This window comes from Elephas maximus, chromosome 1 (genome assembly GCF_024166365.1).
Source record: "Elephas maximus indicus isolate mEleMax1 chromosome 1, mEleMax1 primary haplotype, whole genome shotgun sequence".
Classification (NCBI taxonomy): domain Eukaryota; kingdom Metazoa; phylum Chordata; class Mammalia; order Proboscidea; family Elephantidae; genus Elephas; species Elephas maximus.
The window spans coordinates 16,806,450-16,831,189 of record NC_064819.1 but is presented as its reverse complement, the minus strand read 5'-3'; the positions used below and the strand labels follow the sequence as shown (position 1 = coordinate 16,831,189).

Below are 24,740 nucleotides of genomic sequence, written 5' to 3'. Positions count from 1 at the left end.
TTTTCTTCTTTCCAGAGTAATTTTTACTCATATAATGTAGTCTTAACTTACCCTTTATAGGGAAGATGTTGTTGTTAGATGCTGTCGAGTCGGTTCTGATTCATGGCGACCCCATGTATAACAGAATGAAATGTCCAGTCCTGTGCCATCTTTGGTATATTAAAAAAAATGGAGCCCATCTTGCCATTCCATGAATTGAGGGCTTCCCTTGCCTTCACTGGCCCTCCATTTTACCAAACATGATGTCCTTCTCCAGCGATCAGTTCCTTCTGATAATGTGTTCACAGGAAGGGAGTTAAGTCTTAGATAGTGTTATGTGATCCATAGGGTTTGCACTGGCTAATTATCAGCAGTGGATTGCCAAGCCTTTCTTCCTAGTCTGTCTCAATCTGGAAGTTCCACTGAAACATGTCCGTCATGGGTGACCATGCTGGTATTTTGAAATAACAGTGGCAGAGCGTCCAGCATCACAGCAACCTGCAGGCCACCATAGTACAAGAAAACTGACAGACAGTGGTGGATAGGAAAGATAGACTTCTTAATTCTAGATCCTTCTTTCCTTTTTTATAGTGAATATTCAGTTTATGAAATGTGCATGTTTCCATTATTTTTATATTCTTCATGTTAGCTTTCAGGAAAATTTACAAATCTGCAAATGTGCCACCTATTTTTAAAAATGGGCAGAAGAGAAGTACCCAGAGGAGGAACTGAAAATCAGGGTATATCATGGGTCTGCTTTGTCTTATTTTGGACTCTGTGCTGGTAAACCAGTATTAACACACAGGCGTCTTTGTATTAATGCTTTTAAGTATTACCACACTTTTCAGTAAATGGGTAGATGTCTGCAAATGTGCACTATAGAAATAATTTTTGTAATCGGGCCTGGTGTTTTCCACTCTAAATATTTAGTTAAAAAGAAAAGTACCTATTTACAAATGCAGAAAGGAGATCCACCGAAATATAATTTGTTGTTCACTGCGATAGAGGTTTTACTACTTCTGTTGAGGTTGATTTAAAGAAAAGGTCATAAATGTTTGCTTTTTTCCCTCTATAGGGGATAGAGGAAAGTTGAGTGTCTACTTCCGTCTCCTAATTTTTGCTTTCCCTGTCTGAAATTTACTATAGATGCTGGTAAAAGCAAGGGAGAGACAATTTATAGGCATGTAAATGAAAAATCTACAGTATTGTTCCAAAATCTACTTAAAACTTTACCAGTCCAGAGGAGCAAGATTCGTTTTATTAGGGTATAACCTGATTTCTTAATTTCCTAAATTTTTGCTCTGCAGATCTAAACACAGTCAATTTGAGTTCATACTCTCCACAGAAGTTATACTGTATTAGAAACCAGCCAGTCGCTGTGGAGTCCGTTTTGACTCTTGGTGACCCCATCCATGGGTCAGAGTAGAACTGTGCCCCACAGGGGATTCAGGGACTGATTTCTCAGAAGTAGATCTCCAGGCCTTTCTGCCAAGCACATTAAGCATTTGCTCCACAAGGACTCCATCAAAAATCTTAACACTCAGGTTAATGTTAGGACATGCACATTAATCTTTTTCATTCTTTTTGGGTAAATCATATAACTTGTATCCTAAAGGAACTTGTCTATCAAATAGCTTCCTAAGAAATAATGTATTTTTAAAACTCCTTTGTTTTTGCCTTTGAACTACCTAAATTTTCACCCTCACCAAGTAGTTACTGAGGAATTACCAGCAATCTGTCTCTACCAGAGTTAAGCTTTACATTGTACAAAACCTTTTTGGGGACAACATCTGACTACAAACATCTTTCAGTCTGGTTGGTGTTATGTGCAGATATGGATCCTAAATTATGTAAGTAGAGCCCAACTGTGACACTTTTTTCAGTAGATTTCTCCTAAAAGTGTTAACTAGACAAAGAATGGTCTGGGAGACTCAGTTACTCAATGGGTACGTCATTGATATCTGGGTACAAAGTTTTACTTGTGCAAGTTGCAGTGGAAAAATGACTCCTGACTCAGTAGAGAGCAGTAATTAATTCTGTTTGGGGTTTGCATAATAAATCTTTTGATGTTTACCAAAAGCCTTCATCATTTTTTAACATGATTTACTATGATAATTTGGGCCTTTAAGCTTTCTACTGTTTTGCATATTGTAAAAAACAAAAACCAATTGTCGCTGAGTCAGTTCTACCTCTCTGAGACCCTAGAGGACAGAGAACTGCCCCATAGGGTTTCCAAGGCTGTAAATCTTTACGGAAGCAGACTGCCATATCTTTCTTCCACAGAGCAACTGGTGGTTTCGAACTGCTGACTTCACTGGTGGTTTCGAACTGCTGACTTTTGGTTAGCACCAAGCACTTTAACCACTGTGCCGCCAGGACTCCAGCATATGGTAGTAATAATAAAATTGTGGGTGATTACAGCTGCTTTTTATGTATGTGCTATTTTTATGTTAAGGGGCTCTCTGGAGGATACTTATGGAGACTCCCTTGCTAAATATAAGCTTCATGAGGGCAGGGGTTCAATATAAATTTGTTTAATGAATAATCTCAAAAGTTGGTAGTAGTATTCTTTATCTTTATCGTCTTCAGACACCAGTTCATTGAATGGTGTTTAAGAATTATATGAGTTTGTAGATTTACTGTATCTCTTCTATTTTTGTTTGATATGCAGAACTGGGAATAGTGGAGAATGTCTTGATGTCAACTACCTGTCTTGAGGAGAAGGAACATCTTTGTATCCTTCCCTAGCTGCGCACAGCCCCCGGTACTTACATGCTTAATAAAATGATTCGTGTCCAGACTTCTTCAGGTTTAAGAACTGAATTGCCTGATTAAATTGGCTGACATTACCAGCTGGATTTTATGCTAATGGTTAAATGCTCCGCTGCCAACCAAAAGGTCGGCAGTTCAAGTCCACCAGAAGGTGCCTTGGAAGAAAGGCTTGGCAGTCTATTTCCAAAAGGTCATCCACTGAAAACCCTACGGAGCACAGTCCTACCCTGACACATACGGGATGATCATGAGTAGGAATCAAATCGACAGCAGCTGGTTTGGTTTTTGGCTTATAGACCAATTTATTGTTTGCTGGTGAAGGAAAGGGTTTTCTTTTTGGTTTGCTAGGTATTGCAACAAAGCATCATTTTCCACTGATTCTATCCCTGTACTTGAGGTTTGGCTGCCTTTGCAGTTTCCTATCGTTGCTATTCCTGAGGTTAGCTGGAAGATCCCTGGAGGGGATATGGCTCCTGCTAGCTGCAGCTGGGAAGCCTGAGTCAGAGGGATAAAGGGGAGAGAGGGAGTGAGAAGAGAATGATATAAATGGTGAGATGAAATGCCACCAACAGTTGTTTCTGAAACAGGTTTACTATATTTGATAGAGCTCTTCTTTTATTTATTTATTTTTTGTGCTTTAAGTGAAAGTTTCCAGCTCAAGTCAGTTCGCATACAAAAAATTACGCGAACTAGGGTTACGGTGACCATAGTTGCTCTCTCTGTAATGTGACAGCATACTCTTCCTTTCCACCCCAGATTTCCTATGTCCATTCAAACAGCTCCTGTCCCTTTCTGGCTTCTCTTCTTGCCTCTGGACAGGAGCTGCCCATTTAGTCTCATATATCTACTTAAACTAAGAAGCACATTCTTCACGAGTGTCATTTCATGTCTTATAGTCTAGTCTAATCTTTGTCTGAGGAGTTGGCTTTGAGAATGGTTTCAGTTCTGGGCTAACAGAGAGTCCGGGGCTATGTCTTCTGGGGTCCCTCCAGTCTCAGTCAGACCATTAAGTCTGGTCTTTTTGCCAGATTTTGAATTCTGCGAACCACTTTTCTCCTGTTCCGTCAGCCCTCTCAGGGCGGCCGTTGGTGGTAGCCGGGCACCATTTAGTTCCTCTGGTGTCAGGCTGATGTAGTCTGGATTGTGTGGCCCTTTCTGTCTCTTGGGCTAATATTTTCCTTGTGGATAGAGTCCTTATTAATGTACTGTCTGAGTCTATACCCTCAGTTCTACAAAGGATACTTTTTTAAAAATTAATTTTGTAGATGTTATACGTATTTATGGCCAACATAAATTTAAAATATTTCTAATTTAATTTTTTGGAGTAGGTATTATGTTTACTTCATCAAAAAAAAAAAAAAATTAGGAGGTGTACAATGAAAAAGTTTTCCTCCTACCTCCAATTGCTCAGATTGCTCCTCAATCTAAAAACAGAGGGTAACCCCTCGTGGCTTCTGTGTGTGCTTCCAGAAAATTTTAAAAAAGCATTAAGCAAATATAATATGTATTCATCCTCCTTTTAATTTTACCACAAATGGCATCATACTGTGTATACACTGTTTTGCACACCTTTAATCAGGTTCCTACTGATGGACATTTAATTGGTTTCCAAAATTTTGTTATAAATAGTGCTACAGGAAATAGCTTTGTTTGCCTGTCATCTTGCAAGCATGTGAATATATCTGTGAGAAAAATACTCGGGGGAATTACTGAATCAGTGTATAATTTTAATAATTATCCTTCATTGGGGTGTACATGCCACCAGCCATATACATAAGTGCCTGTTTCTCACCAGCCTGTGTGGTGTCTTCTTAGATTAGCAAAAATCCAAAAGTTTATGATAGGTGAAAATGGTATCTCAGTGTAGTTTTGATTGCTTTTCTCTTACTATAAGTGATGTTTTAGCATAATATTTTGAGTGAGGTTTTATCCTGCTTTGCTATCATGGTAAGTAATGTATACTATAGTAATGTATATATTTCCATATATATATATTTATTTTTTGCCACCAAAAACCAATGAACACTATTATTAAAAAATCCATAGGGTGTTCTTTGATTTAAATTATGAAGTGCGCTTTTTTATTTTATGTGTTGTTTTTATTTAATACTTAATATTTATAGGTGGTTAAGCACTTGGCTGCTAACCAAAAGGTTGGTGGTTTAAACCCACCAGTGGTTCTGTGGGAGAAGGACCTGGTGGTCTGTTTCAATAAAGATTGTAGCCTAGGAAACCCTATGGGGCAGCTCTGTCACATGGGGTCACTGTGTTTTGGAATCGACTCAATGGCACCCAATAACAATGTTTATAGATAGGTATTTTAAGGAAAAAAACCCTGAATGTTTGAATTAGTTGTTACGTAGATCTTAAATGTAAATTTTTCAAAAGGTGAATTGACTGTGTCTAGTCAAAAAAAAAAAAATTTTTTTTTTTTTTTAGTCAGGTAATGTTTGAGAACATTGCCTGGTGTTTCTTGTGTGGTCTTCACCTACCTATTCAAATATGGAGGAAGGGATACACTTTCCTGATTGTTCTTTTTGCTTTCAATTTAGAAAGAATTAGTCTAAAGGAAGAAAACATTTTTTTTTTTAATAACTTTTATTAAGCTTCAAGTGAACGTTTACAAATCCAATCAGTCTGTCACATATAAGTTTACATACATCTCACTCCCTACTCCCACTTGCTCTCCCCCTCTTGAGTCAGCCCTTTCAGTCTCTCCTTTCTTGACAATTTTGCCAGCTTCCCTCTCTCTCTATCCTCCCATCCCCCCTCCAGACAAGAGTTGCCAACACAATCTCAAGTGTCCACCTGATATAATTAGCTCACTCTTCATCAGCGTCTCTCTCCCACCCGCTGACCAGTCCCTTTCATTTCTGATGAGTTGTCTTCGGGGATGGTTCCTGTCCTGTGTCAACTGAAGGTCTGGGGAGCATGGCCGCCAGGATTCCTCCAGTCTCAGTCAGGCCATTAAGTTTGGTCTTTTTATGAGAATTTGGGGTCTGTATCCCAGTGATCTCCTGCTCCCTCAGGGGTCCTCTGCTGTGCTCCCTGTCAGGGCAGTCATCGATTGTGGCCGGGCACCAACTAGTTCTTCTGGTCTCAGGATGATGTAGGTCTCTGGTTCATGTGGCCCTTTCTGTCTCTTGGGCTCTTAGTTGTCGTGTGGCCTTGGTGTTCTTCATTTTCCTTTGCTCCAGGTGGGTTGAGACCAATTGCTGCATCTTAGATGGCCGCTTGTTAGCATTTAAGACCCCAGACGCCACATTTCAAAGTGGGATGCAGAATGATTTCATAATAGAATTATTTTGCCAATTGACTTAGAAGTCCCCGCAAACCATGTTCCCCAGACCCCCGCACTTGCTCCGCTGACCTTTGAAGCCTTCATTTTATCCCGGAAACTTCTTTGCTTTTGGTCCAGTCCAATTGAGCTGACCTTCCATGTATTGAGTGTTGTCTTTCCCTTCACCTAAAGCAGTTCTTATCTACTGATTAATCAATAAAAAACCCTCTCCCACCCTCCCTCCCTTCCCCCTCCTTGTAACCACAAAAGTATGTGTTCTTCTCAGGTTTACTATTTCTCAAGATCTTATAATAGTGGTCTTATACAATATTTGTCCTTTTGCCTCTGACTAATTTCGCTCAGCATAATGCCTTCCAGGTTCCTCCATGTTATGAAATGTTTCAGAGATTCGTCACTGTTCTTTATCGATGCATAGTATTCCATTGTGTGAATATACCATAATTTATTTACCCATTCATCCGTTGATAGAAAACGTTTTTATACTCAGTTATTGAATTATGCTGTTAGAGACAGAAATGAAATGTTACTGTAAGCGTGTTTTTGAACTAACTATGGTTGAAAGCCAGAGGAATGTGCGTACAAAAATAGAATGAGAGAACAGACATACAGATGGGGAGGGAAGCAGTGGGATTTAGCAGTTTTCACTTGTCTATATTAACCTAGAGGTTAGTAGTTGAACACACCAAGCACCACCACAGGAGAAAGGCTTGGCAGTCAGCTTCCATAGACATTACAGACAAGAAAATCCCATGGAGCAGTTCTACTCTGTAACACATGGGGTCTCCGTGGTTACAGTGGTAATGGGTTTATGTTTATGTTACACCTACTGTTTTCTTGGTCTGTCATTTCATGGCTTCATTGAAATGGCTACTGCAAAGACTTTTTGGGAGTGTGTGGCAGTATATATTACTATATGAACAAGATATTATACTGGAAAATTTTTCTGCTTTTCTCTAAATTTTTTTGTTAATTGTACTTTAGATGAAGGTTTGCAGAACAAACTAGCTTCTCATTAAACAGTTAGTACACATATTATTTTGTGACATTGGTTAATAATCCCATGACTTGTCAACACTCTCCCATTTCGACCTTGGGTTTCCTTTTACTATCTTTCCAGTCCCCTCCTGCCTTCTGGTCCTTGCCCCTGCGTTGGTGTGCCCCTTTAGTCTGGTTTTGTTTTATGGGCCTGTCTAATCTTTGGCTGAAGGATGAACCTCAGGAGTGACTTCATTTTTGAACTAAAAGGGTGTCTGGGGGCAATACTCTTGGGGTTTCTCCAGTCTCTGTCAGGCCAGTAAGTGTAGTCTTTTTCTGTGAGTTAGAATTTTGTTCTATATTTTCTCCATCTCTGTCTGGGACCCTCTAATGTGATCCCTGTCAGAGCAGTTAGTGGTGGTAGCCGGGCACCATCTAGTTTTGCTAGGCTCAGTCTGGTAGAAGCTGTGGTAGTTGTGGTCTGTTAGTCTTTTGGACTAATGTTTCACTTGTGTCTTTAGGTTTTTTCATTCTCCTTTGCTCCGGATGGTGTGGGACTAGTAGACATATCTTAGATGGCTGCTCACAAGCTTTTAAGACCCAGACACTACTCACCAAAGTAGAATATAGAACATTTTCTTTCTAAACTAAGTTATGCCAATTTAACTAGATGTTCCCTGAGATCATGGTCCCCGCAGCTCTCTCAGCCCAATAGTTCGGCCCCTCAGGGGGTTTAGTTATGTCTGTGGAGCTTCATGATCTTACCTTGTACAAGTTTCTCTAAAATTTTTAAATGTGAAATATAATATTGCTCTTATTTTCAAACTTTACTTTTGAAATAACAATTTTCTGTTAAAGGAATCTTTTAGAATTTCTAAGATTTTGTATAACATTTCAGAGCTGAAAAGGAGCATCTAACTCATGGAAAACTGAGGTCCAGAGAAGTTAAGTGATTTGGCCAAGGTCACTTAGGAGTGAGTCAGTGGGAAAGTCTCCCCTTTGGGTGCTCATTCCACAGTATACAACACCCCCTTGCACCTAAGTTTTAGAAACTTAATTTTGAACATAAAGAATATTGAATACCCTGCTAGGGCTGCTGAAAGTCTCATCGAAAGGCAAAAGGTGCACCCTGTCTGTGTTTGCAAACAAGGGTGCCATAAGGCTGGTGTGAGGAAGCGGGCCTCCTTTTCCTGGCTGGGTGGGAGTTCAATCGGTGCAGCTTCTTTTGGAAAGCAATTTGGCATTACCTATTAGAAAACTAAAAATGCATGTACTTTCCACCTTGTAATTTTAACTTTCAGCAAATATGTACAACTCAGTTTGTCACAGCATTGTTTGTGATAACAAAACCTGGAAACAAATGTCCATCAGTAGGGGGATTGGTGAACAATATAATGATACAGGGGATTGCTGTGCGGAAATGTGTTGAAATGAAACCATCCCTAAGAAAACTGTGCCATGAAAAAAGCAAGTTACAAACAATGTGTATAAGGTGCATCCTTTATTAAAACTGAAGTGCGTGTGTGTGTGTGTGTGTGTGTGTATGCTTATGGGTACATACGGTATCTCTGAACAGATGTACGAGAAATTGAAGGAAGTCCTTGCCTCCAAAGGAGAGAACTGGTAGCAAGAGGACAGGGTTGGTTAAGAGACTTTTCACTGTAATATGCATGCAATACCTGTTGGGAGACAATTCTTCATGGGTCTCTCACGTTTCTGTATGTGCTGTGAGCAGAAATACTGACGGCCTTTTGTTCTGGACTGTTTTTTCAAGAATGTTTATAAAGCAGACAGACAACCGTGGGAGATAGAGATAGTAGCTCCCTCCTGAGCAAAGGTTACTCCAGTGTAATGAAGATAATGCCTCCCTCTAGGGCAGAGGTCAGGCAGGCTTACTGTCCATTAAAAGGTGTCCAGTTCCTAAGCTTGAGGTTCTTCTCCTGTCACACAATCCACTGTGTGTGCAGGTATCAGCGGCCCCTCTGGTCATTGCCCTGTGGGAATCACGGCTGATTCTGTTCTCCTGCTGTTAGAGTACTCAAGTCCTTCGTCTCCGACTCAGGAATCTCGTGTTTTTTTGCCAGCATCCATGAAACCGTGGCAGGATGACTTGTTAGCTCACCCCAGTTGACGGGATTCCAACTCATCACAACCCCATGTGTTTCAGAGTAGAACTGTGCTCCAGTGAGTTTTCCATGGCTGATTTTTCAGAAGTAGATCTCTAGGCCTTTCTTCCGGGGCACCTCTGGGTGGATGCAGACTGCCAATGTTTAGCTTAGCAGTGGAGCACTTAACTTTTATGCGCCACCCAGGAGTTTCATTAGCTTACAAGCAGGGTAAAATTTCAGACCCTTCACAGTTCCTGACAAAGCACCTACTGGAGAAAAAAAATACGATAATTATTTTTAATAAATAAGTGGAAGTCATAGGGCCTTTTAGGTCCCATCATTCTGACTTGAATATGTCAAGCTAATAAGGTAAGAGAAACCTAGGAAACTGATGTAGAAAATGAGCCCTTTGCCTACAGAGGAATCTGACTCCCTGGAGTGGGAGAGAATTGATACTTGCTGAGTGTTTACCATATTGAAATATGTTTTACCATATTTACCATGTTGAAATATAGGGGTTAAAATAAATGATCTCTTATTCTTTCCCCATTGCAAAACTGCAAGGTAGATGTTCTTATTCCCCTTTACAGAGGAGGAAATTTAAGGATCATATCTGTTACTTGCCTAAGGCTACACTGGACTTAATACATCTGGTGTTAAGCCCATGTTCTTTCCGTTGCTGATAAATGGCTTCTTTCTGGTGGAGGTGACCTTCTATTTTTCCATTTAGATGTTTCTTCTGTCCCATCAATTCAAGCTCTGTGACCAAGTAGTCAGTACATGAGTGAGGGATTTCCCAAAGTTAGTTGTCTATGACAGTTAGGATTACATATGGGATTTTTTTTTTTTTTTTAGTCTGTATGTTGTTGTTTTTAGCTCCTGTCAGGTCAGCTCCCAACTGATGGTGACCCCGTGTGTTACAGAATAGAACTGCTCCATAGGGTTTTCTCGGCTGTAAACTTTATGGAAGCAGATTGCCAGATCTTTCTTCCGTGGAATCACTGGGTGGGTTCAAACCACCAATGTTTAGGTTAGCAGCCAATTGCAAACTACTTGTGCCACTCAGGCTCCTTGGTTTGTATAGGCAAACGTTTTACAGCTGTGCTTCTCAAGCTAGCTTCATCAAGTACCTCTTACTGCATAAGATATTAGGTACTCTCAGGAGATCTAGTTTATGGTTTAAAGGAATCCATGACTGATGCGACTTTTTTGAAAGTTTTCTGTACGGTCTTCAAAATTCATGAATATTTGATATTCTACTCTGTAACGTGTGTTATCGTAACAAATTATGGACAACATTGTGAAGAATGGGAATTCCAGAACACTTAATTGTGCTCATGAGGAACCTGTACATAGATCAAGAGGCAGTCGTTTGAACAGAACGAGGAGATACTATGTGGTTTAAAGTCAGGAAAAGTGTGCATCAGGGTTGTATCCTTTCACCATACTTATTCAGTCTGTATGCTGAGCAAACAATCTGAGAAGCTGGACTATGTGAAGAAGAACGGGGCATCAGGATTGGAGGATTCATTAACAACCAGCAATATGCAGATGATACAACTGTGCTTGCTGAGAGTAAAAAGGATTTGAAGCACTTATTGATGAAGATCAAATACCACAGCCTTCAGTATGGATTGCACCTCAACATAAAGAAAACAAAAATCCTCACGACTTGACCAATAAGCAACATCATGATAAATGGAGAAAAGATTGAAATTGTCAAGGATTTCATTTTGCTTTGATCCACAATCAACGTCCATGGAAGCAGCAGCCAAGAAATCAGAAGACGCATTGTATTGATCAAATCTGCTGCAAAGGACCTCTTTAAAGTGTTAAATAGAAAAGATGTCACTTTAAGGACCAAGGTGCACCTGACCCAAGCCATGGTGTTTTCAATCACCTCATATGCATGTGAAAGCTGGACAGTGACTAAGGAAGACCAAAGAAGAATTGATGCCTTTGAATTATGGTGTTGGCAAAGAATATTGAATATAGCATGGACTGCCAGAAGAACAAACAAATCTGTCTTGGAAGAAGTGTGGCCAGAATGCTCCTTAGAAGGATGGTGAGTCTTCATCTCATGTACTTTTGATGTGTTTTCAGGAGGGACCAGTCCCTGGAGAAGGACATCATGCTTGGTAAAACAGAGGGTCCGTGAAAAAGAGGAAGACCCTCAGGGAGATGGATTGACACAGTGGCCACAACAAGGGACTCAAACACAGCAACGATTGTGAGGATGGCACAGGACCTGGCAGTGTTTTGTTCTGTTGTACATAGGGTTGCTGTGAGTCAGAATCTACTCAGTGGCACCCAACAGCAACAACAATATATGTTTTTGGGTTTTTGAGGGGTCAGTAAATAATATCCTGAGTTCAGGACCATTTGAGAGAGGCAGGGGATACAGGCATTAGACTGAACGCAACAAATGATCAGTTTTATTACTGGAAAAGCTGATTGGAGAAAGTGGCTTTAGCATGGGTCACGTGTTGTTAGTTACCATCAAATCTTGGAGACCCCATGTACGGCAATGAAATGTTGCCTGTTCCATCTTCGCTATTGTTCGCATGCTCGAGTCCATGTCGTGGCCTCTGTGTATTTTGAGTGCCTTCCAGCTTCAAGGGCCCTTTCTAGCATTACATCTGACAGAAGGCTGTTGTGCTCCATAACGTTTTTATTGGCTAATTTTAGGATGTTTGCAGCCGTTTCTTCTCATCTTGAGTTGTGCCACATCAGCAAACGAGGGTCCCGAAAGCCTGACTTCATCCACATCATTAAGTTCAACTCTACTCTGAGGAGGCAGCTCTTCCCCAATCCTATTTCGAGGGCCTTCCAACCTGAGGGGCTCATCTTCTGGCACTATATCAGACAGTGTTCTGCTGCTATTCATAAGGTTTTCACGGGCTAATTTTTTTAGAAGTAGATGCCAAGTCCTTTTTCCTAGTCTGTCTTAGTCTGGAAGCTCAGCAGAAACTTGTCCACCTTGGGTGACCCTGCTGGTATTTGAAATACTGTTGGCATAGCTTCCAGCATTGTAGCAACATGCAAGCTACTGCCATACAACAAACTGACAGTCAGGTGTTGGGTGGGTAAAGTAGGTTTGTTAATATTTCACCCATGAATTAGGCACACTAGGCCCCTAGGTGGCACAAATGGTTTGCACTTGACTGCTAACCACCCAGGCTACCATGGACGGAAAGGCCTGACGATCTGCTTTTGTTAAGATTACAGCCAAGAAAACCCTTTGGAACACTTTTATATAACACGTGGGGTTGCCATGAGTTGGAATCCAGTCTAGGGCAACAAACAACAATAGCCCATTCAGTCACCAAGTCACAGGTAACTTGGAATACTCATGCTTCACTTCTGGCAGGAAGCAGATAAGAATGCCTCCCCTGGGAAGACAGGCAGTTCCTAAAGAGTCCAGCTCTGGGAGGAGCGAAGGGAGGAGAGAAGACAGGAGTTCTCTGGGGAGACTCTTCCACATGGGACTATGTGAGGGAGGAGCAAGTTTTTTCAGAACATTTATGTGAGTTTTGATATAAAAAACATTTTTACTTTCTTATAGTCAAGTAAATTTGCTCAAGAAAGATACTCTATACCGTGTTCTCCCAGGCACCCAGCCCAGTTTTGGGTGTATGTAACCGAATTTGGGAAGCAGAGGCTTACTGGAAACATCCCAAAAGAGCAATGCTCATATGATCACATTGGAAAGTTTAAAAAAAATTGAGTTCCTACATGGTAAGAGGTACATATAGCTCTGTGCCTGGATTGTGTCCCCCAATTCAAAATAATTAAACATTTCTAAATGTTTGATTATAAAAATAATATGTATTAAAATTCGAAAATATGAAAAATGAAGTAAGCCATCCAATGACAACCATGGTTACTATTTTGTGTACTTTTGTTCTGTGCATATATTTTATATATTATATAAAATTTTGTAACCTGCAGCTTTAATGATCATAATAAGCACTCCCCATGTTGTTAGAAATTGATAAACATTTTAGTTGATGCGTGCTGAGGTGTAAAGAATTACTTACTATGGTACTTCTAGCCATAGTCTTTGTGACTCACATACAGTGATTGACTGGGACTTTGCAAATAAGGTCTATGGAACCCTAACGAAGGGATTGATCAGCTTTGCCATCCCACTAGGCTTAAAACGAGCCATCTCTGAGGCAGGAAGAGAAGACCTCACTACCACCAAGGAAGAAGAGCCCGGAGTGAAGTGTGTCCTTGGACCAAGGACCCCTGCACTGAGAAACACCTGGTACCAGGAGACTACAAGAGACAGAGAGAGAGAGAACTTTAACACTGAAGACGGCAAGAAGCAGCAGCAGAGAAACAGTGGTAGGAGACAGTGCAGTGTGCTTCCTGGCCCACAGAGTGAGAAAGCTGAGTGCCTTTGGGTAGAAGGCTTGCTGGTGGAGTAGAGTACCTCTCGGCACCTGGTGAAGTCAGGTTTCCCAACCCATGGAGCTAGAGCTGATTGCCTTCAGGCCAAGGCTGACTGGCGGAATGGGGTGCCTCCGGGCACTTCTCAGTAGAGCTACAAGAGCTTTGTCTAACACTTGCCCAAACAGGGCAGAGGCCGGTCCAAGATGCCAGAGAGAGGTGTGCCTGCAGGCATGGCTGAGAAGAGGCTGTCCTGATGGAAGAACTGTGTCCTGAGTGTTCTTGAACCTGAATTTTAACCTGTTACTTCCCTAATAAACCCCATAACTGTGAGTATGGCCTGTGAGTTCCTTGTGGCCCTTTCAATGAATTATTGAACCCAGGAGAGAGTGCTGTGGGAGGGATGGTTGTGTTTGAAGGAAGGACCTGCAGACAAAAAAAAACCAGACATTTTTTTCTTTCTGAATTTTGAGCAAGCAGTTTGCCTTTGGGTGCATCGAGGCAGGAAAAGTGAGTGCCCATCAGAACCCCCTTCCAGGACTGGAAGTTAAAGGGAGCTGGTGAGTAGACAGCCTGGTATGCTTGCCTTGGGTGACCATCTGGTCCACTCAATGAGTTGTAGTGGAGGAAGTGCAGCAATGAAGAGATGGGCTTGAGTTTGGATGGGGAATAGGAATGAGAGCGAGAGAGTGCTGGCTGATCATGAGTGCAGGGAGTTGTGTGGCTCCTGAGCTTATGGGTGGTGCCTATTGACCTAGCCCATGGGAGCTAGGGATGAGGGAGAGAAAGAAGGGGCTGGCCAGTCTGAAGTGCTGGGAGGTGTGCATGAACTCCCAAGCCTACAGCTGGATCCATTGTGACGTACCTTGGATTGCTAAGGTTGACAGTTCGAGTCCACTAGCTGCTCCTTGAAAACCCTGTGGGTCTGTTCTACTCTGTCCTGTAGGGTCGCTGTGAATCTGAATCCACTTGAAGGCAACAGGTTTGGGTTTTTTGCTGGTTTTCTATTTAGAAGGTAATTTAGAAAGTAATTGGTTTGAACTGCGATGAACGGATTTGAAAACTTCCCAAAAAGTAGCTTAATTTTAAAAGCTCTGTATATGGGTCTGATAAAGAGGGGGCAAGAAGTCAGTGTGTTTTAGCCATGGAGCTTTAGGAGTTGAAGCAGTCATCATTAAGATATTTAGGGAGGAGACGAGCATCAAACTAAACATTCTGATGATGCCAGTTGGCATCGTTCAGTTAATTAGCATCCAATGCTGTGGTAACAGGTATTAAAGGTCACAAATGTACCCAGTTTGTCCAGCAGTAGAGTTGCTGAAGAACTGTAGGAGGAACTCACTTTTTCATAACTTGTCATTTCATTAGTCTTTTTGGGCCATCATCTGTACTTCACAGAACACAAAATAGTAGTATGATTTAATCAAGAGATGTGTGTTCCCACTTTAAAAACAAAATTTATTCATATTAACAGGGACATTAAACATCTTCTGTAAAAACGGTACATCTTAAGTGGGAGCAAGTGTGCCATCTGGTGGCCAGATAGAGAGCTTTATGATTGCACAGCTGTTGGTCACTTCTTTCTTCTTCTTTCTACCTGCTTATAACTGAGTTATTATGTAGTAAGTGCCTCTAACCCTTGCTTTGCTACTGTGTTGTGTGCACCCTTTATTTCTGTGAAAAATGGTTCCTAAAAAGCAGTGAAGTGGTCAGAGCGAATCCCTCCAAAGCCACACGTGAGGGGGTTCAGGAGAGCAAGAGGAAGGAGTTAAAGGAGTCAGGGATGGCTGGCTAGCTCTCCAAAGTGCTACAGCCTCAACAACTTCAAGATCACGGGCGAATCGGCATCGCTTGAGGCCCAGGCAGCGTCAGCGTTCCCAGAAGAGCTCCAGAAACTCATAGAAGACGAAGGCTACCTTCCAGAGCAACTCTTCAGTTGGGATGAAACAACCATTTCCATGGCGTTTACATTGTGTTAGGTATTCTAAGTCATCTAGAGATAATTTAAAGCATACGGGAGGATATGCGGAGGTTACATGCAAGTACTTCACCATTTTATATAAGGAACTTGCACATCTGTGGATTTTGTTATCTGAGGGGGTTGGTGGGGGTGGCAGTGGGATCCTACAACCAATCCCTTGTGGATACCGAGGGCTGACCGTATTAATGAAGTATTGCATTTTCTATGACATACTATAACAGAATATACCTGTAGTAAACAACAACAAAAAAAGGGGGTGTGTGTGTGCAGGGAGTAAAGAAACTCAATTGTAGGAAGGCTAATGATACAAGTCCCAACTAAAATCTGCATGGGCAAGACGTATGGCCTTTGCCTTATGCCTGTCTGGGTCGGGGATTGAGAGTGGGGTGTCATACTGTCATCAGAAGGAGGTCTTCATTTTAGAAGTCCAAGGAACCAGAGACACAACACATTGGCCTCGTGTGTCCCACCGGGGTAAAGAGGCACTATTCGATCTGGAGAACTTTTTTAGTTGTTCTAGAACCCTAAAACTGGATTTTATCGCTTTCATTTTGAATAAGTTGTACTATATTTATGACATTGATGCTTCTAGAATATTTATTCTGTATCTTTGTAATTACTTTCTATAACACAATGTTTCTGTTTGGAATATTTATAATATAATAATTTATTATAGATTATGCTTCTTCTGAAGAAATATGGTAAAATAAAGTTCCGTGGATATAAAATTTGGGGGATTAAACACCTCTTTATGTGTTAAAATATATCTGTGTCTACAGATATTTTCAGACCTGTACACTTAGCATCTTAGGCTTTCTTATAATTTCCACTGACTTTGGCTCTTTCTGTTCTTTTTGAAACAGTGATCACATGGAAAATGTGTATGGCTATTTAATGAAGTACACCAACCTTGTCACTGGGTGGCAGTACAGGTAAGTGTGATTATTTTATGGTGCTCAATTCTCCTGAGAGACCAGAAAAGTGGGGCTGGTAATTTTATATTACTTCAGTACGAACATGGCTGTGAAGCCTTTTAAAGAAGGCTTGTTGGTTCTTCTTTTATTGACGGTGTTTTCTGAAAGTCTGGTGGCTTTCCTTTCCTTCTTAAAAGGTGGGAGGAAAGAAGATAAAATACTTAGGAATAAATCTTACCAAACATGTAAAAGACCTATATAAACAAAACTACGAAGTACTACTACAAGAAACTAAAAAAGACCTACTTAAGTGGAAAAACGTACCTTGCTCATGGATAGGAAGACTTAACATAGTAAAAATGTCTATTCTACCAAAAGCCATCTATACATACAATGCACTTCTGATCCAAACTCCAATGACATTTTTTAATGTGATGGAGAAACAAATCACCAGCTTCATACGGAAGGGAAAGAAGCCTCAGATAAGTAAAGCATTACTGAAAAAGAAGAAGAAAGTGGGAGGCCTCACTCTACCTGATTTCAGAACCTATTATACAGCCACAGTAGTCAAAACAGCCTGGTACTGGTACAACAACAGGCACATAGACCAATGGAACAGAATTGAGAACCCAGATATGAATCCATCCACATATGAGCAGCTGATACTTGACAAAGGCCCAGTGTCAGTTAATTGGGGAAAAGATAGTCTTTTTAACAAATGGTGCTGGCATAACTGGATATCCATTTGCAAAAAAATGGAACAGGACCCATACCTCACACCATGCACAAAAACTAACTCCAAGTGGATCAAAGACCTAAACATAAAGACTGAAACGATAAAGATCATGGAAGAAAAAATAGGGACAACATTAGGAGCCCTAATACAAGGCATAAACAGAATACAAAACATTACCAAAAATGACGAAGAGAAACCCGATAACTGGGAGCTCCTAAAAATCAAACACCTATGCTCATCTAAAGACTTCACCAAAAGAGTAAAAAGACCACCTACAGATTGGGAAAAAATTTTCAGCTATGACATCTCCGACCAGCGCCTCATCTCTAAAATCTATATGATGCTGTTAAAACTCAACCACAGAAAGACAAACAACCCAGTCAAGAAGTGGGCAAAGGATATGAGCATGCACTTCACTAAAGAAGATATTCAGGCAGCCAACAGATACATGACAAAATGCTCTCGATCATTAGCCATTAGAGAAATGCAAATTAAAACTAGGATGAGATTCCATCTCACTCCAACAAGGCTGGCATTAATCCAAAAAACACAAAATAATAAATGTTGGAGAGGCTGTGGAGAGATTGGAACTCTTATACACTGCTGGTGGGAATGTAAAATGGTACAACCACTTTGGAAATCTATCTGGCGTTTTCTTAAACAGTTAGAAATAGAACTACCATACAACCCAGAAATCCCACTCCTCGGAATATACCCTAGAGAAATAAGGGCCTTCACACAAACAGATATATGCACACCCATGTTTATTGCAGCTCTGTTTACAATAGCAAAAAGCTAGAAGCAACCAAGGTGTCCATCAACGGATGAATGGTTAAATAAATTGTGGTATATTCACACAATGGAATACTACACATCGATAAAGAACAGTGACGAATCTGTGAAACATATCATTACATGGAGGAACCTGGAAGGCATTATGCTGAGCAAAATTAGTCAGAGGCAAAAGGACAAATATTGTATAAGACCACTATTATAAGAAATAGTATAAACTGAGAAGAACACATACTTTGTGGTTCCGAGGTGGGGAGGGAGGGAGGGTGGGAGAGGGTTATTTACTGATTAGTTAGTAGATAAGAACTACTTTAGGTGAAGGGAAGGACAATACTCAATACATGAAAGGTCAGCTCAACTGGACTGGACCAAAAGCAAAGAAGTATCCGGGATAAACTGAATGCTTCAAAGGTCAGCAGAGCAAGGGCAGGGGTTTGGGGACTATGGCTTAAGAGGACTTCTAAGTCAATTGGCAAAATAATTCTATTATGAAAACATTCTACATCCCACTTTGAAATGTGGCGTCTGGGGTCTTAAATGCTAACAAGCGGCCATCTAAGATGCATCAATTGGTCTCAACCCACCTGGATCAAAGGAGAATGAAGAACACCAAGGTCACACAATACCTATGAGCCCAAGAGACAGAAAGGGCCTCATGAACCAGAGACTTACATCATCGGAGACCAGAAGAACTAGTTGGTGCCTGGCCACAACCGATGACTGCCCTGACAGGGAGCACAACAGAGAACCCCTGAGGGAGCAGGAGAATAGTGGGACGCAGACCCCAAATTCTCATAAAAAGACCAGACTTAATGGTCTGACTGAGACTAGAGGAATCCTGGCGGTCATGGTCCCCAAACCTTCTGTTGGTCCACGACAGGAACCATTCCCGAAGACAACTCATCAGACATGGAAGGAACTGGGACAGTGAGTAGGAGAGAGATGCTGATGAAGAGTGAGCTACTTGTATCAGGTGGACACTTGAGACTGTGTTGGCATCTCCTGTCTGGAGGGGAGATAGGAGGGTAGAGAGGGTTAGAAACTGGCAAAATTGTCACGAAAGGAGAGACTGGAAGAGCTGACTCATTAGGGGGAGAGTAAGTGGGAGTATGGAGTAAGGTGTATATAAGCTTATATGTGACAGACTGACTTGATTTGTAAATGTTCACTTAAAGCTCAATAAAAATTATTTAAAAAAAAAAAAAAAGTGGGAGGAGTTGACATCTGCCCAAAATGGCAGCCTCCATATGTCTCAGAAGTTACTGTTGTTTTAGGCCAGAATCACTTGTTCACCTGCCTGACCTTTTATACTTGCAGAGGTTAGTTAGGCTCTTGGTGGAGAGAAATTGAGGTTTGGAGGCAGGAAACATTTGTGTTAGGGGCCTATTTTATGCAGATTCTCAAAGATTCTTTGGGATCTTGGAGAAGCTAAATAACCCACCCAAAGTCAGCTATCTCAAATACTGTATGGAATTGGTAGTTGTGGGGTGGGGAGTTGAACTTCTTCTTCTTTTTTTTTTTTTTAAGTGATAAAACTAGAATTCGAACCCAGATAGCTCTGACCCCAGAGTCTATGTTCTCCCATTATATCACGCAGCCCCTATTTCACATGATCATTTGGAGACTTCTGCCTTTGGCCCTGAGGGAATAACAGGAGCTGGGTTTGCCTTCCTGCCTTAACCAACTAGAAAACGGGGCATAATATATGGGAAAAAAAAAAAAAGTTTTCTAGATAGACACGTGAAAGAATATTAGAACCGTGGGTTAAAGTTATGATTATTTAAAAGGGAGGCAGTTTGGGTCGTGTTTAGTTTGAAGTAACATTAAGGAGAAGGTCCCTGGGTGGTGCAAACATTTGCGGTTGCTTGACTGCTAACTGAAAGGTTGAGGGTTCAAACCACCCAGTGATACCATGGAAGAAAGGCCTGGCGATCTGCATCTGTACCGATTACAGCCAAGAAAACCCATGGAGCGGTTCCATTCTGTAACACACGGGGTCACCATGAGTTGGAGTCAAATCAACGGCAATGGGTTTGGTTTTTTGGTTTAACATTAAGGAACTCAGGTGGGAGATGCCCTGCAGGAAGGTGGAGGTCACGAGAGGGCAAAGCTGGATGTGGAAACTGAGAACCGTTCCTGTTGAGGCGAAAGGGAAGTTCTTCCTATCCTTCATAAAAAAGCAAAGTCAAGAATGAAAGCCTTTTCAATTTGCCTTTTTCCATCTCAGTTTTTATGCAATTTTGTGGAAGCGTATACATTTAAGTGATATACAGAATATTAAATTAAAAAAAAATTTTACATTACTTTGCTCATAGCACTGTTCTTTGTATTCTTTCTTAAAAGGCAAGTAGGTTAGCTTTTCTCCTCCAACGTTCAACAGCTTTCAGTCATGTAATATATTGAGAAAGTGTCACAGAGAACACAGAAAGCCCCCAAACAGAACTAAGCATATAAGATATAGTGCATGTTAAAGGTGGCATTTCAGGTCATACCAGGGGAAGAAGGTGCAGGTTTATATCTTTGCATGGTAGAGGCTACCAAAAAGATCATTGAGCCGCTGGTTACCTGCGGAGTCATCTAGGAGATGCAAGCCAACTCTTCAGGATATGAAGGGAGCTCTGCTTCTGCCAACTTGCTGCATCCAGCTCTGTGAGAGGCCGGTTTTAGCAGCACCAGAAAGTGTGGAGATGAGAACAGCACATCCCTGTTTGCTACTGAGAACACCGAGCCTTTTACCAACCTGCCCCATCAGAGAGGCCTCAGCTTGTCAACTCAATTGCCACAAGCCCACTTTAGAAAAACTTCCATGTGCAGTTTTCTGTCAGCTGGGCTGGTGTCACGTGGCACAACACAGATACCCTGGGTCCTCATCATGGGACAGGTAGATCGAATGGCAAAAGGCGAACAGGAAGGAAGGGTTAGGATCCTGTGGAAGGGCCCTAGGCTTGGTAGCTCATTCCCCTGCCTTGCCTGGCCACTTTTGTCCACATGCTGCAGATGCATCTCCGGTAACAAAAGCACGGCACCTGCGCTAGATCTTCGAGCCTGCTTCCTTGCCTTCCATTTCTGTTTTGACTAAGGCCAACTAAGAGTAGCTTGGAGAAATCCAGCACGGGCATTGTCGTCGTCGTCCAGTGCTGCCGTAACAGAAATACCACAACTGGATGGCTTTGATGAAGAGAGATGTATTTCTTCACAGTAAAGTAGGCTGAAAGTCCACGTTCAGGGTGTCAGCCCCAGGGCACGGCTTTCTCCCTGTTGGCCTTCTCATCAGTCTTCCCCTGGATTAAGAGCTTCTCTGCACAGGGACCCTGCGTCCAAAGGGCGTGCTGTGCTCCCAGCACTGCTTTCTTGGTAGTACGAGGTCCCTCCTCTCTACTCATTTCCCTTTTTATCTCTTGAGAGATAAAAGTTGGCGCAGGCCACACTCCAGGGGAAACACCCTTTTCATTGGATCAGGGATGTGACCTTAGTAAGGGTGCTACAATCCCAACCTAATCCTCTTTAACATGAAATTACAATCACAGAATGGAGGACAACCACACAATACTGGGAATCATGGCCCAGCCAAATGGATACACACATTTTTTGGGGGGACATTCAATCCATGACATTCCACCCTTTGGTTCTCAAAAAAATCACATCCTTGTAACATGCAGAACATATTCATCCCATCATATCATAGCAAAAGTCCTAACTCCACGTTCAAAATCCAGAAATTCCTCTTCATTTGTGAAATCTAGAATGCAGGTTACCTGCTTCCAAAGTCCAGTGGTAGAACAGGCACATGCTAGACATTTCCTTTACAAATGGCAGAAACCGGAGGGAAAGAAGGCATAACAGGCACCAAGCAAGTCAGCAGAACACGTCGTATTAGCACCCAAGGCTTTGAAAATAATTCTGTGTTCTCTGAGACCATTTACACAATGGCCGTGCCCTCCAGACTCTAGGTATTGGCCACACTCTCCAGATTCTGAGTGGAGGCCCCTCGGCCCTGGGTTTCAGCTCCACCTTCCAGGCCCACTGAGAAACACCATTCTCCTAGTCCATCTGAGTGGTGACTCCATGCTTAGAAACACCAGAGGCCATGGCTCCACCGTTTGAAGCCCCAGAGGTCATGGTCATACCTTTTGAGACTGAGGCAGCTCGGGTTGTGTTCCTTGTCTCTTCAGCTTCTGCTTCCTGGTTTCTTGGCCTCTCTGCTCTGGGGCCTCACGCCCACATCTGCCCTGCTGGGGCTAATGTTCCAAAGCTCTGTAGCTCTGCCGGTGAGTGCCCGGAGGCACCCCACTCTGCCAGGAAGCCCCCTGCACACAGGCACTCAGCTCTCTTGCTCTGTAGGTCGGCCCCAGTGCCATCTCATGCTGGCCTCCTGGGTCTGCTGCTGCTGCTGGTCCTCTGTCACTGCTGCTTCTCTGCTGCTGCAGGTTCTCTGCCACTGCTGCTCCTCTATCCATTCACAGTTTAAAACTACTTCCACATTTAGGTGCCTGTTAGAGCAGCACCCCACTCTCTTGGTACCAAATTCTGTCTTAGTCATCTACTGCTGCTATGGCAGAAGTACCACAAGCGGATAGCTTTAACAAAGAGAAATTTATTTCTTCACGGTAAAGTAGGCTGAAAGTCCAAATTCAGGGTGTCAGCTCCAGGGGAAGGTTTTCTCTCTCTCGGCCTTCTCATCAGTCTTCCCTGAACTAGGAGCTTCTCCGAGCAAGGACCCAGGTCCAAAGGACGTGCTCTGCTCCCGGCACTGCTTTCTTGGTGGTATGAGGTCCCCCATCTCTACTTGCTTCCCTGTCCTTTTTATCTCTTGAGAGATAGAAGGTGGTGCATGCCACATTCCAGGGAAACTCCGTTTACATTGGATTGCGGATGTGACCTTAGTAAGGGTGTTACAATTCCACCCTAATCCTCTTTAACGTAAAATTACAATCAAAAGTGGAGGACAACCACAAAATACTGGGAATCGTGGCCCAGCCAAATTGATACGCACATTTTTGGGGGGACATAATTCAATCTATGACAGGCATACTCTAAAGAGCTCCTTGCTCTGGAATGTACTGCCCTAGAAAAGTACACAAGCAAGATCCCCCCCCCCGACCCATTTCCCTCCACTTTGAACTCTTATTCCAGAAGGTGAGAATGGCTTCCCATGTGGCTTAGAGGTTATGCACACACTGAGCATTAAAGCCCTGGGATGGCCTGAGCAAAGTGCATGGTTGCCTTTCCATCTAAAATCGTCACTAAAGTTTATTGTTATCATCATGAGACACACTTCCAAGTCAGAATAAACTTTAAAGTTGCATTTGATGATACTGCACTTAAAGGTGTGGGTTGTCCCAAAGATTAGTCGTTTTCCTAAACTGGCAGTCTTTGGTATTTTGAAATTACAAACACAGTTAGGCCAGTCTTAGCAACATTTTCTTTTAACAATTTTGGTGAATTTTCTGTATGTAAAGACTTACTCTGAGTCTTAAGTTTCCCTGTCACACTTAGCCTTTGTTTCTACATTTCTGGTTCATTGGTTAGGCCAACTTGCTACTAAAGAATCTAGTACCCTTCTGGGCTTTATTAAGTTCCTTCATCGTACGGATTGTCTTTCCATCCCCAGTCTTCACATCTTGTAAAATATCTGTTCATAGAAGGGATCAAGGGAGGACGTTTGGATTAATCCATTGTCTTAGTCATCTAGGACTGCTATAGGAGAAATACCACAAGTGGATGACTTTAACAAAGAGAAATTTATTTTCTCATAGTCTACTGGGCTGGAAGTCCAAATTCAGGATGTCAGCTCCAGGGGAAGGCTTTCTCTCTCTGTCAGCCATCTCATCAATCTTCCCCGGACTAGGAGCTTCTCTGCACAGGGAGCCCAGGTCCAAAGGACGCCTGTGGTCCCAGCACTGACGCCTGTGGTCCCAGCACTGCTTTCTCTGCTTGCTTCCCTTTTCTTTTTATCTTTTGAGAGCTGGAAGGTGGTGCAGGCCACACCCCAGGGAAACTCCCTTTACATTGGATTAGGGATATGACCTGGGAAAGGGTGTTAAGATCCCACCCTCATCCTCTTTAACATAAAATTACAATCACAACATGGAGGACAACCACACAATACTGGGAACCGTGGCCTAACCAAGTTGAGACATATTTCTGGGGGCACAATTCAATCCGTGGCATCCGTGCATACTGAAGGATGCCTAAAGTGCTCTGTTATTGCTAGTGGGTCCATAGTATCACCTTGTATTGGAAAGCTATCAGTTACTGGCCTGTTTGTATCATTTTACCAATTCTTCCTCAGCGCTGCTTTCTGTGTATCTAGATGAGTGCCTTCCATGTTGTAAATTCTGAGATAAGAAATACCTGTTCATAGCAAGTTTGAGAGTTCCAAACATGTTGTACTCTAAATTGTCTTCAATTCACTGTTATTCAGAGGGGAGACCAGTCGTTTTCCTTTGTTTATTTGAAAGGAATATGCTTATTTCTTGGGACAATGGGAAGATTTTCCTTTGTTTCTTCCTTTCTCTTTCTTTATGTAACAATTTTATTACAATATAATTAACATACCATATAGTTTACCCACTTAAAGTGTTTAATTCAGTGGTTTTTAATATAGTCAAGAGATTGCTTTCTTGCCAACATGAAACATACCCCTTTTAGTTTGTTTGATGAACCAATTTTTTTAGAAGATTTACATGGCGGTTTACGGACGGGTCATATGTTTTATAAATTTCAGATGATGTCAGTGGGTGTCTTATTTTAATTCAAATAATCCCTTCAAACCTTTGGAAAAATA

The 24,740-nt window shown here is 42.0% G+C and overlaps 1 protein-coding gene across 7 annotated transcripts in view; it reads left to right on the top strand.

Moving 5' to 3' along the window:
* The window catches only part of OSBPL11 (oxysterol binding protein like 11), a 142,075-nt gene that overhangs the window by 57,125 nt on the left and 60,210 nt on the right, over positions 1-24,740 (top strand). For 4 of the 7 annotated variants that reach the window (XM_049878921.1, XM_049878901.1, XM_049878957.1 and 1 more), the window contains exon 2: positions 16,375-16,443. In XM_049878921.1, the coding sequence (XP_049734878.1) occupies positions 16,375-16,443 (69 nt within the window). The other 3 variants (XM_049878949.1, XM_049878911.1, XM_049878940.1) reach the window with 3 other exon arrangements.